At 43.8% G+C, this 19,061-nt stretch overlaps 1 protein-coding gene across 2 annotated transcripts in view; it reads right to left on the bottom strand.

Moving 5' to 3' along the window:
* Golm1 (golgi membrane protein 1) overlaps positions 1-19,061 on the bottom strand; it is a 51,381-nt gene that overhangs the window by 14,104 nt on the left and 18,216 nt on the right. For both annotated transcript variants that reach the window (XM_013031078.1, XM_013031077.1), the window contains 2 exons: positions 5,686-5,740; positions 3,052-3,154 (listed from right to left, as the gene is read on the bottom strand). In XM_013031078.1, coding sequence (XP_012886532.1) covers positions 3,052-3,154; positions 5,686-5,740 — 158 coding nt within the window. The remainder of the gene's footprint in view (positions 1-3,051; positions 3,155-5,685; positions 5,741-19,061) is intronic.

The following is a 19,061-nucleotide window of genomic DNA, read 5'->3' on the forward strand; positions in this document are numbered from 1 at the left end:
TAGCACTCTACCACTTGAGCCACAGCACCACTTCTGGCTTTTTTCTTTTTGCTTATGTGGTGCTGAGGAATCGAACCCAGGGCCTCTGGTATGCAAGGCAAACGCTCTACCACTGAGCCACCTTCCCAGCCCTTCCTGAGTCTCTCTATGCTCAAGGCTTGTACTCTACCACTTGAGCCACAGTGCCATGTCTAGATTTTTTGAGTAGTTTATTGGAAGTAAGACTCTCACAAGGACTTTTCTGCTTGGGCTGGCTTCAAACTATGATCCTCAGATCTCAGTCTTCTGAGTAGCTAGGATTATAGGCATATGAGCCACTGGTGCTGGCTCATTTCTTTTTTTGATCAGTGTCATCTCTTCCTTTACCTTCTCCCCATTTGTTCCTCCCATCCCTGCCTACAAGTTACACAAGTTGTTTTCCACATAGCGTATACTGAGTTGTGATTGTATTTGTTCTTCCAACTTCCCTTTCTACCACTTCCTTTCTGCCCCACCCCCCACATACACACCACAAAGAAAGGGAAAAGCAAAACCAAACACCACCACCACCAATAACAACAACAAAAAAATCTGTTTCCATTTCCTGGAGTTCGTGTCAGTAAGACTTTTTCCTTATCCTTGGCATTATAGATGTTTGGGGTCAGATACAACTCCACTGTGGGAGCTGTCCTGTGTACTGTAGGGTTTATGGCAGCATCCCTCATCTGTACTTTCCTGACACCATAGCATCTTCTCTCCAAGTTGACCAAAAAAAAAGCCCCCAGACACTGTCAAAGGTCTCCTGGGGACAATACTGCCAGCTTCTTGGGAGGAAACAAGAAGGCCTATCTTACAGCCAAACAAGGATGCACAAGCATACTAGCCACCAAGTTTCCTTGTGAAACTGTTTGGCTGAGTGAGGGCTCAGCTGTCTCTTTTAAGTACACCCTGTGTCTTCGGGATGACACGGCCTAATCACACACCTCTGAGGACTTACCCCACTGTCCAACAGTGTGTAACTATATTTAGGGCTCCACATTTTTAGTGGAATTTGGTTTTAAAGTGATCTGGGGGAAATCAAGGCGTGTGGACAAGGCTTCAGAATAACATGGGCATCCGCATGAGGCCTGGTCTCATAGACTGCTGGGAACCCCACAGTCTGCTAGTCAATTTCTGAGCCAGGTGCAATAGAGTACACCTGGAATGCTAGCACCTAGGAGGTTCAATTAGAATTGTGAGATGCAGACTAGACTTCCCTACAAAAGAAGGCCCTTTTAAGAAAGCAAAAACAAAAAACAAAGCAAGCTACTCAAAAATTTATATACCTGAAAGAAAAAAAACACATTTGAATACATATCTTAGGGTTCATTTCCCTAACATCACCTATCTGACCTTTTCTGCTTGACTCAGACATATACTAGATAATGCAAATAAGGGAAACCATTTGTAAGATTATTTTTTGTTGCTTTGTATGTCCCTCCCACACAGTATAACCCCTGCTTTCACTGTATTTGATGTCAGTATAATTTGTGGAGGGGAAGGGGAAAAACAAATCGTTTAAATAGGGATACAGGTGGACCCATTGCAACAATGAAGTGTACAAGTCATTATGTGGAAAACGAACTTTACAACTTTCGTGAGGGGGGGAGGGGGAGTGGGGAAGATGGGGGGGCGGGGGAGAGGGATGGGAAGGGGAAACAAAGGAGGAGGCTACAATGCTTGATAACAAATGTACTCATTATCTTGCCCATGTAATTGTAACTCCTCTGTACAGTATTTTCACAATAAAAAAATGTTATGTTAAAAAATGTATATACCTGGTGATGGGCTAAACCTACACTTGAATATCCCATAGGAAAAAAATCCCAAGTAATTTTATGTGTGTGTGCTGATTGTGGGGTTTGAGCTCAGGGCCTGAGTGCTATCTCTGAGCTCTTTTGCTCAAGGCCATTCTACCACTTCAGCCAGAGTTCCAATTCTGGCTTTTTGGTGGTTAATTGGAGGTAAGAATCTCACAGAAGGGGCTAGGAAGGTGGCTCAGTGAGTGCTTGCCTTGCATGCATGAGGCCCTGGGTTCGATTCCTTAGCACCACATAAGCAGAAAAAGCCCGAAGTGGCGCTGTGGCTCAAGTGGTACAGCGCTAACATTGAGCTGAAGAGCTGAGGGACAGGGCCCAGGCCCAGAGTTCAGGCCCCACGACCAGCAAAACAAACAAACAAAAAAGAATCCCACAGAACCCTGATCCTTAGATCTTAGCCTCCTGAGTAGCTAGGATTACAGGAATAAACTACAGGTACCGGTAATTCTTAAATGATGAAATACTTCATCACTTAATGCCTATGTGAATGTTTTATCTAAAAAGTGAATGAAAAATATTAAAAATTGTTAGTGATTGTGTGATGTAAGTCAAATGATTGAGGAAAATTCAATCACTGGAGGCAAACACCTGAGTAGTGGGGCAGCTCTGAATTCCCACACTTCATTACTGTGTTCTTATGAGAAAGCATGTGAAATGAACAGAACCCAACCTATTCTACACTCTACAAACTGGCATCTACTCTCTTCCCAGGGGGTTCAGCTCACTTTGAAAAGTTTATTGTGTTAATTATAAACGTCACTCTCACTGTGGAAATGTGGAAAACACTGCAAAGCCTCAAGAAAAGAAAGTATCCACAGTGCTGTCACCCAGCAGTAAACTGTACTAATACTTTGCTAAAATGAATAAATGACATTTAACTCATCTCTGGACTTTGTAAATAGCACAGATGACTGATTTAAACAGTACACTTAGCACTTCACAGAATTTTAAGAGATACAAAGTTTCATGGGAGTGATTCTTTCCTGCTGAGAAATGCTGTCTTGTCTTTCTATCTGTCTCAGTGTGTTTTTGCATGCACCTTTCTTATTTTTTCTGTGTTCTAGTCCTCACCTCAGGTTTCTGAGGCTTAGGAAAAGTAAAGTACATATCTGTGAAGGCTGAGTTGCAGTAGGGACTCTGCCCTTCTCCATCACAAAGTTAGAGCCTGCTATCAGGAAGAGTGAGCAGGCTGGGTCTCCTGAGCCACACTTACAGGTCATAGGAGAACTTCCTCTCCAGGTTGGTCTGGTTCCTCTGGAACTGGATGACATCTTGCTGCAGCCTGTCGTAACTCTTCTGCAGGGCCTTCAACTGGTCTGAGACAGAACCACATGTCAGAGCATAAAGAGTCAGCAGCCACCTCTGCCAGCAGCCCTATGCTTTCCTACTAGCCAAAACCCTTTCCTTGTCACTGTTCACGGCTGAGCCCTGGATTCAGTCACCCACCCCAACTACCAAGGAAGCTGCAGTTTTCTCCAAGGACTGCCCTGTCCTTGCTGCCCTGACAACTCAACTTGTGAAAGCTCTGCCGAGAAAATCAGAAACTGACAGCTGAGCTGGGGCATCAGGAAAAGGGGCTACAGTGGCCACCGGATGGGGGGACAGCACACAGCAACAGCCAGAACACAGATGCAGTCCCAGCCAACAGTGTATCCCCAAGATTATCCTTACAACTCAGAACTGCAAGAACAAAATTCTAAGGGAGAATAAAAGTAAAACAAAGGATCCAATAAACTATTGATGCATACCACGGTAAGGACCACCAGAAAAGGCATTCATGGAGAACTGCTCAGTAGACACATGAGGCCAAGATGGGAATTGAGTCACCGCGAAAGTGTTCAAGGAAGAGGTTAGGGTTGGGGGTGAGGAGAGTGGCTTGGAGTGACAAGTTGATGCTGTGCACTGATTATAACAATGATCTGTGAGACTAAGCACTTGTCAGCCATGGTAGTGTATGCTTGTAATCCCAGCACTTGGGAGGTGAAGGCAATAGGATCCCATGTTCAAGGCCAGTCTGGACAACAAAAGTGAGACTCTGCTTCAGAACATTTTTTAAAGTATGAAACTATATAAAGGGAATACTTCAGTAAACCTAATTTAAAGGGAAGATTCCACAATCAAACTATGTATGAGACAAAGAAAAGGAACAAACTATGGACATCCACACAACATGGTTCAAGACTCACAAACATTATGCTGAAGGAAGCTAGAAAAAACAAAGTGTACACAGCCTGAATCCATACATGTATGCAGATGCTCAAAATGCAAGCACAGCTGGGCTGGTGGCTCATGCCTGTAAGCCTAGCTACTCAGGAGGCTGAGATCTGAGGATCACAGTTCAAAGCCAAGGAAGAAAGTCTGTAAGACTCTTACCTCAATTAACCACCAGAAAACCAGAAGTGGAGCTGTGGCTTAAGTGGTAGAGCACTAGCCTTGAGCAAAAAGAGCTCAGGGACAGTGCCCAGGCCCCGAGTGCAAGCCCTACAACTGACCCCCCCCCTCTCTCTCTCACACACACACACAAGCTAATCAATAAGGACAGGATGCAGACCAGAGGATGCCTGCAGTGTGGAGGACTAACAAGGGGCACAGCTATCTCTGAGGATGACAAATGTGCCATTGTACTGATTTGATGATGACTTCCTGACACAGATATGCCATGTGTCAAAATCTGTCAAACTATATACTTGATATGTAGCTTAAGTAGTCACATACACACAGTTAAAGCTACTTAGAAGTACTAAGTACTTAGAAGTACTAAGTATAAGCCCCAGTGGCTCACGTGTGTAATCCTACTCAGGAGGCTGAGACCTGAGGATCAAAGCCACCCCAGGCAGGAAAGTCAATGAGATTTATCTCCAATTAACTACCAGAAAATGGAAGTGGGGGCTGTGGCTCAAGTGGTAGAGTGCTTGCTTTGAGTAGAAGAGCTCAGGTACAGTGCCAGGTTCAGAGCTCAAGCCACAAGATGGGGGTGAGGGTGGGGGTGGGGTACTAAGTATAGGCAAGTCTACAGCCCACCCCCTGGCCTGGGGAAAAGAACAGGCTCAGCTGAAGATCACGGCTCTGAGAATTGTGCCTGTTAGTGAAGCCAACTTTCCCACTTTGTGTAACTCTGCATTTCTGCAAAGGAAATGTGACAAAGCAAATCTCATGTGTTTCCTACTGATATTTTTAGAGCCTGGTCTGAAACAGACTAGTACTGACCAACAGAACTATAGTACAAGCCACACAGGAACTTTTACATTTCCTGGCAATCGCACTTTTAAAAAGCAAATCAAACCAGGTAGAATTCATTTCAACAATACATTGGATTTAACCCAATAGATAAAAACAATATTGTCATAGCAATATGTAATGAATAAAAAGCCAGAAGTGAAGGTGTGGCTCAAGTGGTACAGCACCAGCTGTGAACAAAGAAGAAAAGTGGAGCAGGAGCTCAAGATCCTGCCTTCAAGTCCTAGTACTGGCATTACAATATTTTTTTCATGACAGGGTCTCTTTACTAAGGAGCCCGGGTTGGCCTTGAACTCATAATCTTCCTGCCGCAGTGCTCAGCCAATGTAAATGTATATTCGTTTGTTTGGTTGTTGGTTATATTCTCAGTTGTTGTGCTTTTAGTTTGTTTTTCAGATAGGGGTTCTCATTTTTGCCCAGGGCTGGCCTCAATATGTCTATCCTCCTGAATAGTTTGAATTACATACATGAGCCACCACACCTGGTCCCTAATGGAATAAAAATGTCTCAATTACTCCTACTCACCGTGAGACTATCAGGACCACATGAGATCCTGGGGAACAATGTGGGGAAAGGCAGGTTTTCCCCTGGATGGGGGTGTGTGGCTTACCTTGCAGATCTCTGATGAGCCTCTCACCTGTGGTGATGTTATTCACTAAAACTGCCTGCAAGGAAGACAAACACGAAATGAAACTGTGCACCTAACAACTTAGCTTTCATAAAGTACATGTTGGGAAAGGAGGAAAGGAACAGTCTGACCCAAACCCAAACCAGCTGTAAGGGCCACATGCAGCTCTGGAGGCACTATCCAATGGCCATGGATGAAAGAAACATACCTGTTTATAAAGATTTGCTTTTTACCCACCAGCCTGGAGCCTGCAAAGGGAGAAATTGGATCCTAGCTCCATTCCAGCTCTTGGATACCCTTTCCCAGTCAGGCCTGGTTTACCCTCCACCCCAGAATCCAAAGAACAGCAATGGTAGCTCAAACCACAAGTCCTTTAGGCTGGCCAGGGACAGCCCTTACTCAACCAAAAGTCATAGCCCCAGGCTAAGAGAAAGAAGGAAAGAGAATTCAATGGTCATTCCACTAACAGGGCCTCTGAATATATTTTCTCCTTGTACACCTGTCTGTGAACATGAGAGATAGGGTTTCCTCCAAAGTGAGTTACACCAAGTACAAGACTTGAACAGAGAAGGGAAGAAGCAACATGTAACTCCAAATAGCACTGAAAAATACAAAGGGAAAGAAAAGTGAGCACTGAGTCATACATTCCTTCGCAATCACTTCAGAGTGTGCTCTGTTTGCCTCATGTTTATTCAGTCACTCTCCAAAACAGATACAGGAGGTGAGCAATGTATTACCTCACTTCATTTGCCAGAAAACTGAGGCACAGCTTGCTGAAGTGGCTCTAGGAGGCAAAGAGAAAACAGGAGCCCAGCAGGCATGCTTGAGCTGTGGCTACCTGCCAGCGCACTAGGAACCCGGGCAGCTCACCAGTTTCATGGGAGTTGTACCTGTGATACATAATTTACATGTTAACTTGACTGGGTAAAAGAAGACTTGAGGAAATGCTAATGGATTACTGCTGGGTGTGTCTGTGAGGTGTGTTCACAGCACTCCAGTGGAGGAGTTTGTAAACTGAGTTGACACTGAGGAGTAGACACCAAGCAATCAGCTGGTGCCAGAGTGAACAGAAAGGACAGAAAGGGGGTCTCTCTCTCTCTCTGACTCCCTCCCCCCTACCTCTCTCCTTTTCTTTGCGCTTCTCCTTTCCTGTCTCCCTGTCCCTCTCCCTCTCCCTAAGACACATCTGAGATTTTAGGATCCTGGACTCTTGGGCCCTCAGCCTGGGATTGAGGGAGAGTTACACCATTGGCTTCTCCAGTTCTCACATTCTCAAGACTTGGGACAGAGCCATACTTTCAGCATCCTAGGATCTCCAGGACTGCAGATGGCCTGCCATTGGATTTCTTAGCCTCCATCAACACTGGAGCCAATTCTCCCAACAAATCCTTCCTGAAATATATGACTCTTGGTAGCATTGTAAATACAGAACACAACTCTGCTAAAACTAAGCAAAAAGCTATGATATATCAAGAGTTATATATCACCAAGGCCAAGTGACATTTTGTGTGTACGTGTTTCCTCTCATATGCAGAAGCTATACATAAGTTATACAGTCTTGTAGACATTCACTCACAGTGAGACCAAACAAATCTGGTGTTTACTTTGGGAAATGGAAGGACACTTTCTGCAGAACAAGCAAGAAACCTTCATAAAACAATATACCTGTAAAATTCTTCAGCCAGGGAGGTATTTTTCCAGAGGGGTAATGAGTAAAGAATGTGAAGAGGAATACGTGTTTCCTCTCATATGCAGAAGCTAGATCTAAAATACACAGGGACATGATAAATTATACAGTCCTGTAGACATTCACTCACAGTGAGACCAAATGAGGATATTCTTAGGAGAGGAGCAAAAGGCTCAATGCCTATGTGCATCAGATCATATAAAATATTTGTTGAAATGAACTCCAGGAAATGAAAACAAGAGGCTCTTCCTTTGTGGCAGTTTTTGTTTTCTTTTTTGTCTTGTTTGTTCATTTATTTGTCTTTGGGAGGGGAAAAGAGAAGGTATAGAAATGCAAGGAGAAAAAGTGAGCAAACTTAGCAGTGGTACTCACTGAACATTATATTGGAAATGAACTATTCAACTTGTGGGTGGGATGGGAAGGAAAAACAGACAGCAAGGAAAGGGGTGACACTGTCCAAAAAGAAATGTTATAATAAGTCAGGTAATACCTAACATGTAACTAACCCCTCTGTACATCACCTTTATAGTAACAATAAAAAATTTGAAAAAATCATGTGAAAGGAAAGGGCTACTCAATGGGAAGCATTACTCTTGGAAAAAACATGCAGATGTCCGGTTCATAGGACCAAAGATTATCCCAGGGTTCTGCAAAACCACTTCTGGGTACATCTGCAAAAGAATTCAAAGCAGGATCTCCTAGGGATACCTGTATTCCCACACTCACTGCAGTTACTCACAAAAGCTGAGGAATGAAGTCAATCTAAATGGCCATAGATATAACATGGATAAATGAAATGTGCTACATAAATAGAATGGAATATTATGCTGCCTTTACAAAGCAGGAAATTCTGGCAAATACTAAAACAAAGAAAAGCTTCAAAAACTGTAAATAATAATATTTAATAATAATGTTAATAATAACTAATAATAAGCACTAGGACAAACAGAAAGGAAACAGATTGCATCAGTGATCATATACTAACTCCTGGGGAAAAAATCGGGGGTGGGGTGAGGAATTGGGTGGTGGAGGGGAGTTGGGGAGTTAGGTAGGAAAAGGATAGTAGGAGAAAACAAAGGAGGGGTAACAATGCTCGATAGGAAATGTACTCATCCTTACTCATGTAACTGTAACTCCTCTGTACAGCATCTTTACAAAAAAAAAAGGTTAAAAAAATCACTTCTCTAGAAATTAGGGCAGTTTCACATTTCTGTTCTACCCATCTGCCTTTTCATCTTCCCAGAAAATTGAAAATAGAGCTTATAACTACTTGAGGGTTTGGGAACTGCAACAATTTGAATGTATCTGAAAGATACGTTTTTATGTGACTTTGATTTGTTTCCATGAGAATTTACTCTCCTGAAGAAAAAAAAGATTTCCCTCCCACCTCCTGATTTATACATGCAAAAACACAGCCTTCTTTTAGTAAAATTAAAAAAGGATCATAAAATCAGTATCTTTTATATACTTCTATGCTTAGAGGAAACTTTATTGAACCATTTTTCAGGGGATCTACATAGAAAAACACATAAATTCAACAGGGTTTCCTTTGTTTTCTTCTGGTTTATTGTTATTATTGTTATTTTGCTGTGAGGGACTGACCCCCAGGGGCTTCCAAATGCCAGGTAAGCACTCTAGCAGCCATCTACCTCTCAACTCAGTGAAACCACTGTTAAGTTACAATATATTCTACTCTGCACAATCAAGTTGTTTTTCACAACCTGGGTGAGCGCTGACTCTGAATGTATCAGAAACCACTGACATTGTTATAACAGGCTTTTTAAATAAGGAGCTAAAATAGTCAATTAGATCCCAATTTTAAAATGTGAAATGAACATGCCCAAACATACCCAAATTAACACTTCAAGATATAATATACCTAAAAATTATTAACACTTTATTTTTTACATGAAATCTTTTAGTTGTGATACATTTGACACAGCACAACTCAATTCCAACATTTTGTTTGCTGGACAGCCATCTATGGCTACAGACACAAGCCCTGAGGCACAGGAAAGGAGGAAAGAATGAGAAAACGAGTGCTGCAGTTATATACTCACACACACTTTTTCACTCTACAACAAAACCAGCATATTCACTCTCAAATACTTCATGTCCTTAGCCCAGTGGGCCAAATCAGATCAGTTTGAATATGAGTTTCTATAGAACAGCAGTACAGCGTGGTGAGAACCTGAGTCTAACTCACAAAACCCTAACACTGACATGATTCATAATTAGTTCTCGTGATTAAGCAAATACATAGGTGATAAAGAGCTAAATATCTTATGGAATTATTTGACAGGGGAGGTGGTAATAGTATTATAGCCCAGATGGAAGATCCTATCTTTTAGATAGTCATGTGCTATAAAATGCAGGAAATGTGTTCTGAGAAATGCATTTCAACACTGCACAAATATTCTAGAGCATACCTAAAGCTAGATTGCACAGCCAATCACTACACCTGGCTTCAGGATGCACTCAAAAGATGCATAAACCTAAGGCAGCTGCTGGCCTAACATGGCAAGTTATAGTAAATTTCTGTTCTTCTTGTTGTTTTGGTCTGTTTTCTGAGCCAGGGTCTCACTATGTAGCTAGCTGGCCTCAAACTCAAGCTGGACTTGAACTCCTAGTCCCTCTTCCTCAGTTTCCCAAGTGCTGGAACATCCATTATAAGAACAACAATTATTAGAATACATTTTAAAATAGTGACAAAGGCCAGGCAACTAGTGGCTCACACCTGGAACTAGCTACTCAGAAGGCTGAGATGTGAGGATCATGATTTGAAGCCAGCCCTGGCAGCAAAGTTCATAAGGTTCCAGTCCAAAAATAACCACACAGAAAAAGCCAGAAGTGGAGCTGTGGCTCAAATGGTAGAGCACCAGTCTTGAGCTAAAAAGCTAAGAGGCAATGGCCAGACTCTGAGTTCAAGCCCTGGTACAGGCACCAAATAATAATAATAATAATGATGGCATAAAAGTACTATAAATACACAAACTAGAAACAGCCATTTATTGTGTCAGTATCAAGTATGATTTACTGTACACAGTTATAATGTGTTATATGTACTTTGCTATGGTCAGCACCACATAGAAGATAGGAATATTTCAGTCCATTATCATCTTATGGGGCCAGTGTCCTTTATGTAGCCTTGCTCCCTCCAATAGCAAAGTTACTATATGTGCAGAAATAGTTCTGGGTGAAATGGTAAGAATTATAATTATAAGGAGAGAGGAAGGAAAGGAGGCGGGAGGGAGGGGAAAAGTGAAGAGAGAAAGGGAGAAGAAAACAAAGGAGGGAGGAAAAATGAGGGAAGGGAAGGAGGAAGGAAAGGGGGGAGGGAAAAAGGGAAGGAAGATGAACTTTATCCATCATCAATTATCTGGGAGGCCAAAAAGCTTTTGAGGTTCATTAGTGTGATACAAGGGAGGAATAAAGAGAAAAGGGTAGAAAGAGCACAACAGAGACAAGATGAGGAAAGAAACTGTCTTGAAGGAATGGGGGGCGTTGGTCTGGGGTCTGCCACCCATTTGCTCCTTGACTTTTCACTTAACTCTCTGGGTCTCCATTGCCATACCTGGGACCTAAGGGTGTTGATCGACCTGCTGGCTTCTTATGGGGATACAATTCAACCACTGTGTGTTTTCTGTGCTGTCCCCCACCTCACACCACTTTTAGCATCTTATCCTGTTCCCTTCACCTCCTCTTGATGCCTCTGTGTGCCTCCAAAATTTAAAAAAACCTCTACCCATACCTTTCCTAATGGCCCCAATGGTGGAGGCTGAGTATCATATTCCCATGGGCTGGGGATGTGGCTCAATGGTAGAGCACTTGCAGGGCCTGGAAAAGGGCCAGGGGTAAAGGCTGACACCCCAGAGTACAGACCTAAGACCCACGGTTGCTTTCTACCTTCTCTTGCCCTCCTGCTTCTGACCCCTCAATGTCTCCCCAAACAGCCACTGAACCTAAAATTATTACTCTAACCTTTCAGCCTGCCTTCCTGGCCAAAAACAGGCCATGAAGTAATTCTCTCATCTACTTGAGGCCCTTACACAAGGTGGGTCCTGCTCACACAAGGAAGAAAGGAACACTGCATCAGAGGTCAATGCCACTCTGACCAGATGGCCTTACTGGGTCCCCTCACTTACACCATTTTCTGTCCAACTGTATTTCTACACAGCCATTTCTGCTGTAATAAACCTAAGCACGAAAATGGACAGTTCACCCTGGGTCTTTGAGTCATTTCTGAAGGTTCCTAGGTCATGTAAAATTATGATCCAATACATTTGTTTTGCTCTTTCATTATTATCTTGCCTTTTGTTCCAGGGGGTCAGCCATGGCCTTTAATAATGAACAGAAGAAATCACCCCCCCTTTTTTTTTTACCATATGGGGTCAAACCACTTTCCAATGAAGCCAGGCGGAAGCTAGGCTCTACCAGGTCTGTCTGTCCTCAATCTTTCCACTATGTACACCTGCCATGCAAGCACATGGCCCTGAGTTCAAACTCCAATCCTGGGAGGGAGGGAGAGAAAGGAGGGAAGGATGGATGTGAGTAGGGATACATTAGTGAAATAATGTGTCAGTTTCAATTGTGAATAGTAAAATCCTGGTAAGAAAGAACCCAAGGAGACAGGAGCAGAGCCATCAGGGGGACAGGGGCAAGTGTCTGGACCGATACCTGCAGGGAAGAATGCAGAACCATGGAGTTCCAGTGGGGGCCCAGTGGAGGAAGAAACCTAACTCTATGCAAAGCTTAAAAAAAATAACCATGACTCCAGGAAAACACCTAGTACACACAGGCAGGGCTGTTCTACACACCCCAAGCAGCTCCTGTCAAAACATTCCTGTGGGATTTACACAGAGGGCAACACCCTCTCAGCCTGTCAAACTTACTAAGCTGAGCAAAAAAGCTTGACCCACAACTTGCTGGGAGGGCCTAGGGCACCACACCTACCAGGCTAGGATCACCCTGTGCCCTGCTCTGCAAAGGCCATGAGATTGGTTCCCATCCCTAGGCTGAGCACGGACTGATGGGACAGGAACTATGGACCAGCACTGATGCAAACTTAATCCTAGAATTGCCAGGTTAGGAGCGAAGTGTTTCAGAGAAAGAGAAATGAAGAAGAGGAGGGAGAGAGGGAGGTAAGGGAAGGGGGAAGAAAGAGAAGAAGGGGAAAAAGGAGGATAAAAGGTGAGGCAAGCTGGGAGTCTGCCCATGATTCTGAGAACTTGTCACAACTGCCTTCCAGGCTCTCAGCTGCCTACATGCTCTAACATACATGTGGCTTGGATCAAAGGGAACTCTCAGGAGACCCCAAATAGGCTCATGGCAAGTCCAAGAATGCACCACCACATCTATCTAGCAGTGCCCTGAAGGCTGAATGAGGGCCTCCTTTTTGTCCTGCTGCCGAAACCTTGGGTCCAGGTCCAAAGCTGCACACTTCTCAGTCCCCAGCTCAGCACCCCTCAGCTCTGCTTGAAGATTTTACCCCATACTGCTCAAGAAGACAAGAGCTGGGCCTGGAGCTCAGTGGTAGTATGTGTATTTTGGCACATGAGAGGCCTTTAGTTCTACCCCCAGCACCAAAGCAGGCAGGGGACCCACAGTGTTAGCCAGGAAGAGATGCCAAATCAGAAGAGCACACCAGCACTTGAAAACTTTCATCCCTATCTTGGAGGATAGCAGACAGCACCAGCAATGTTCCCTAGCTGTTCTTAAGGTAGGAAATTCCCATTGGGGTTGCAGATTTCAACTCAAAGAAGTCAGTGAAGAGGGAAAGTGGAGAAGCCCTGGCGTGTGCTCTTTTATAGGCTTCAGTGCCTTTATCCCTGACCCTCCCCAGTGGGAGGTAGCATTTCCACTCATCCTAACCTTCTGCAGACAAGCACAGACATCTGGGTACAAAAATGACCACAAACACTGAGTAGAAACAACAGGATCCCAGACAACCATCCTCCTTAGCCATGAACAATCACAGATCTCCACTTGTCAGAGCTAAAAAGAACATAAATTAAAACACAGTTAGGTCATATAAGTATTTTATGTATTTCCCATCAAACACTTGTCTTGCAGTGCTAAGGTAAGAAATAGAGAAGAGAGCTGAGGATGATTCTCAGTGGGGGAGGACACACACAGGCCTTGGGTTTCATCCTTACCAAAAGAAAAAGGAGCCGGGCGCTGGTGGCTCACGCCTGTAATCCTAGCTACTCAGGAGGCTGAGATCTGAGGACTGCAGTTCAAAGCCAGCCCAGGCAGGAAAGACTGTGATCCAATAAACCACCAAAAAACTGGAAGTGGCGCTGTAGCTCAAGTGGTAGAGCGCTCGCCTTGAGCTGAAGAGCTGAAGGACAGCGCTCAGGCCCAGAGTTCAAGCCCCATGACCGACAAAAAAAAAGAAAAGAAAAAGGAGAAAGCATAATATAGGGACACTAGGACACCATTCCTTATAGAACATGTGAGCAAGGCACATGAAATAAAGGCCATGTTTGTTGAGCCCCTAACTACCATGGGAAACCTCACACTACGACAACACCTTTTGACTGTGGAATTCATCCAGAGTGCATCCAAAAATCAAATGAAGCTTTGGCCGAGGTCAAGCACAGAGCCCAGGCTGGCCAAGGTCAAGCACAGAGCCCAGGCTGCTTCCCTAGGATGAACAATGAAGACTAAGCAGAGGCGCTGAGGCACACCCACAGAGGGCTACAAGGCAAAGCTACTGCATGTCATGTATTGTACACACAGTTTCTCTTTTTTTTGCACTTAAAATATTCATTTAAAATATAGTTACAACTTACAAGACAGTTATTATATGTAATTATTATTGTATGTTAATTACTGTACATTTAATATATGTAATGTATTATATAACCATGATAAATTCACCAGAGACAAATAATCATTTGTCTAATTCTGTTAAGTAGGTATTTTGAGTTTCCCAGTTTTAGAACAAATTTTCTGTTTCAGGTTATATAGTACACTTAGCATATAATCTTAGCTATTCAGGATGCTGGGATCTGAGGATCCAGGTTCAAAACTAGCAGGGGCAGAAAAGTTTATGAGACTCTTTTTTTTTGTTTTTGCCAGTCATGGGGCCTGAACTCTGGGCCTGGGCACTGTCCCTCAGCTCTTCGGCTCAAGGCTAGCACTCTACCACTTGACCCACAGCACCACTTCTGGCTTTTTCTGTTTATGTGGTGCTGAAGAATTGAACCCAGGGCCTCATGCATGCAAGGCAAACACTCTACCACTGAGCCACCTTTCCAGCCCGTGTGAGACTCTTATCTCCAATTAACCACTAAAAAGTCAAAAGTCAAAGCCTGGTGCCAGTGGCTCATGCCTAGCTACTCAGAGGAGGCTAAGATCTAAGGATTGAGGTTCAAAGCCAGCTTGGGCAGGAACGTCCATGAGACTCCTATCTCTAATTAATCACCAGAAAACTGGAAGTGAAGTTGTTTGTGATGCAATGTGGTAAAACACTAGCCTTTAGCAAAAGAGCTCAGAACAATGCCCAAGCCCTAAGGTTCAAGCCCCACAACTGGACAAAAAAAAAAAAGGAAAGTCAGAAGTGGGGCTGTGGCTCATGTGTTACAGTGCTAGCCTTGAACACAAAAGCTTAGAGATAGCGCCCAGACTGAGTTCAAGTCCTAGGATCAACACAAGCACACAAACACACAAAGTTGATATGGTCACTCAGCCACAGGACACTTCCTAGAATGTGTGGGTTCAATCATCAGCAACAACATTTTACAAAATTAATCCTTAATAGTCTGTTTCTGAACAAAGTAAGGGTTTTTAAAAAAAATCAAATCCAATACAGAAAAAAGGTATCAGTGTTTCAGAAAATTCATCCATGAAAGTGTGGATGTGAGAGCTGTCATTAAACTGTAAAAGGTAACCTTACCCAATTCATAATCCAGTTAAATGCCAACCCTTGTGGGCTTTTCTGCCACACAAAGATTGACCAGACCAGCATTTTGAGCCACAGAGTACCCATTGCAAAGCTGAACTGCACAGCATTTGTTCAGCCTGAATGCGGCCACTTTCTATCTGTACAAAAGTAGTCTTTAAAACCTGTGTTGTCCATCTGTCCTTGTCCTCCACCTGGACCTTCCAGTATTGGAGACAAGAAGTGAATCTCATAGCACCCAGGATGGTTGGATAACCCATAAGCTGCATTGGATACACATGTGCAGTTTGCTCTGTCTGCATAAACATCACACTATTTTTATCCTTGGACACACACCCATTAAGATGTGTTGTTAAAGGATACAGAGTAACTTCCACTCTAAACTTCTTTCTAATTTTCTGTAGAGCTGAAAGCTGCAGAGGAATAGTCCAATTTTCTCCCCTAAACCTGACTGAATGGAACTCTGAGGGCTTCAGGCTATCCTACTTGTGTAAAATGCTCTTGATGTATGTCAATAGTTTCACTTCTGGAATCTTGCTTTTCTCTGCTTTCTCTGTTAGATCTTCAACATTGTAAAAGTAGCTTTCAAAGGCCATCTTCAAGCTGTGCTGAATCTTTTCCTGTCGTTTCTGAAACATGCACTGGAATGCATTTTGCTTCTGTACCAAACATCTTCAAGGGAAACAGATTCAGTGGATAATTTCTGCCTCTGGTCTTCCAGATTATCTCCCAGGTACACCTGGAAGCTAGTACCTTCTGGCCATCTACTATGCCTGTTCAGAGATATGATGTAACTCTGAAACTTTAGCCTGTGACCAGCAGTGGCCTCCCTAACTGGCCTCACACAGTGGCCCTAATGGTCATCATGCTGAGTGCACTGGTGACAGAGTAGCTCCAGGTCCTCCTCACAGAAAAGGGTAAAGACCTGCTAGCTGTGCTTCTCAAACAAGGAAGTTTCCTCCAGTGTCTTCCCCTTACTTTTGTCCATGAAGAGCTGCTGGGGAAATTTACTCATCCTTCCCAATTGGTGGTAGCTCCATAAATGACCCTCCTCACACCAGTGATTACAGACTGGACAGGAAAACACCTCCAGCTGTGTCCAGGACTGCCGGATGCAAAGAAAATAGAAATTGCATTCACAGTCAGTGGTAACTGGGGCTCTCAGGTCTTCCAGACAGATAGGGCGCTTGGATTCTACCTGAAACTTGGCCAAGGCTGCTTTTACCTCCATCAGGCTCTACACTGAGGGTTTCTTCTTCAGGGTCTCCCCAATCACAGCAGATATGCTCTCCGATGTGTCACGTTACTGAGGGGTATCCTTGATGTCCTTCAAAGCTCCTGCCCTCAGTGACAGAAATTGGTGACTGGATTGGTTCTAGAATGAGCTGACAAAAGCAGACAAGTCCAAGTCAAGGAGGTTTAGCGGTCAGCACCAGTTAATGTCTCCTTGCTTCTGGAGTGGGGTCTCTCAGAAGCTCTTGCAGGAGTCTCCCAGAAATGACTTCAAAGCTGACTTTGCACAGACTGCCTGGTACGCATGTTTTCTGTGACATATTTCTTGTTTAATGCTGGAGGCAAATTACTCGAGTTTAATTACAATGCTTGTCTTTGAGGCCTAAATCCAATTGGCAAACTAGAGAATTTATAAAGGTAGTTAAAAAGATGGATGGTCTTCTGAGACAAACCCTATTTTCAAAGAAACAGATCTTCAATGGACTTTACTGACTTGCTCTTGTTCTGCCTCAGTTCAGACCCTCCTCATCCCAGCTGTCACCAAGGCCTGGCAATTCCCTGGCATGCTATCTCTCAAATCTCACTGCACAGAACTGATGTGAGTCTCATCTTCATTCAGCAGAACGGCAATTTTTGCTTCAAATATTTCAAAAGCCTCCTGATTGGGTGGCCCCCTCTCCTCTGTACTCCACAAGAGCCAGGCTGTTTGGTTAAATACTCCCAGCGGATCTGATCATGCCAATCCATCACACATAAACCTTGAAATGTTTCCCTTGTTTTCAAGCTCATATTGTCTCTTTAATGGTTTAAGTGACACTTTGGGAAATAGTACCAGGACTCCAACACCACACTGCTCAGGAATAGCCACCAGCATTCCCCCCCATCACATAACACTGCTTCCAGCCCCACTGTATGTTCCTACAGGGAATGCTCGACTGGTCTCCAAGTCAGATAGAGAGGGTAACACCACACACATGGCCCTCAGGTACCTCGCACAACCCACATACCATTGTCCCTTTGAGAATGGTAAAGAACTAAAAGTTAAAAATCTACTTTCCACAAGAAAATGTGGTATATATACACAATGGAATTCTATGCCTCCATCAAAAAGAATGACATTGCCCCATTTGTTAGGAAATGGAAAGACTTGGAAAAAATTATATTAAATGAAGTAAGCCAGGCCCAAGAAAACATAGGTCCATGGTTTCCCTTATTTGCAATATCTAGTATATGCCTGAGACCAGCAGAAAAGGTCAGATAAGTTGATGTTAGGTGAAATGAACCCTAAGATAAGGATTCAAATGTTTTTTCTTTCTTGCAATTGTTTCTACCATATTTATAAGATGACTTCTTTGTTACTTTGTATGTCCCTACCCCACATTATAACCCCTGCTTTCATTGTATTTGATGTTGGTATAATTTGTGGAGGGGAAGGGAAAAAATAAATTGTTTAAATAGAGATACAGGTGGACCCATTGCAACAATGAGATGTACAAGTCGTTATGTCGAAAAACAAACTTTACAACTTTGGCTGGGGGGGAGTGCGGGGGTGAGGGGGGGAGATGGGAACGGATGGGAAGGGGAAACAAAGGAGGAGGCTACAATGCTTGATAAGAAATGCACTCATGCCGGGCGCCGGTGGTTCACGCCTGTAATCCTAGCTACTCAGGAGGCTGAGATCTGAGAATCGCGGTTCAAAGCCAGCCCAGGCAGGAAAGACCATGAGACTCCTATCTCCAATAAACCACTAGAAAACCAGAAGTAGCGCTGTAGCTCAAGAGGTAGAGCACTCGCCTTGAGCTGAAGAGCTGAGGGACAGCGCCCAGGCCCAGAGTTCAAGCCCCACGACCAACAACAACAACAAAAAAAGAAATGCACTCATTATCTTGCCCATGTAATTGTAACCCCTCTGTACAGTATTTTCACAATAAAAATTCTTTTAAAAAAGAAATGTACTCATTACCTTGCCCATGTTTTAAAAAAAGAAAATCTACTTTGCAGGCTCATTCTCATCCCCCCCTGCAGTCACTGAAGACTAGAGGCAGCAGTGAGGCGCCTCTGCTCTGGCACTGGCACTGCAGTTGAGGCAGCCTTCCAGGACATGGTTGGGTCAGGGGCAAGCCACCCATCCTCAGGTGCTAACCCATAGTACCCTCCTTTGAGTCCACAGGTATTTCACCTCCCTAATTTAAATGTTTCACTCTAAGTTGCTGAGCAGTTTCTCTACCCACACTAACCCAACCCTAAATAAATGGAGGTGGCTCAGTGATAGAGCGCTTGCCTTGCATGCTCGAGGCCCTGGGTTCGATTCCTCAGCACCACATAAGGAAAAAAGCCAGAAGTGGTGCTGTGGCTCAAGTGGTAGAGCACTAGCCTTGAGCTGAAGAGCTGAGGGACAGTGCCCAGGCCCAGAGTTCAGGCCTATGACCGAAACCCCCCCAAAAAAAGATATTTAATAAGTAGAATTAGGTACTTAAAAATTATTACAAAGGTGAAGGAATGAGTATTGAAATCAGAGCATTATCTTTTGGG

The sequence above is a fragment of the Dipodomys ordii genome, unplaced genomic scaffold (genome assembly GCF_000151885.1).
Source record: "Dipodomys ordii isolate 6190 unplaced genomic scaffold, Dord_2.0 Scaffold137, whole genome shotgun sequence".
Classification (NCBI taxonomy): domain Eukaryota; kingdom Metazoa; phylum Chordata; class Mammalia; order Rodentia; family Heteromyidae; genus Dipodomys; species Dipodomys ordii.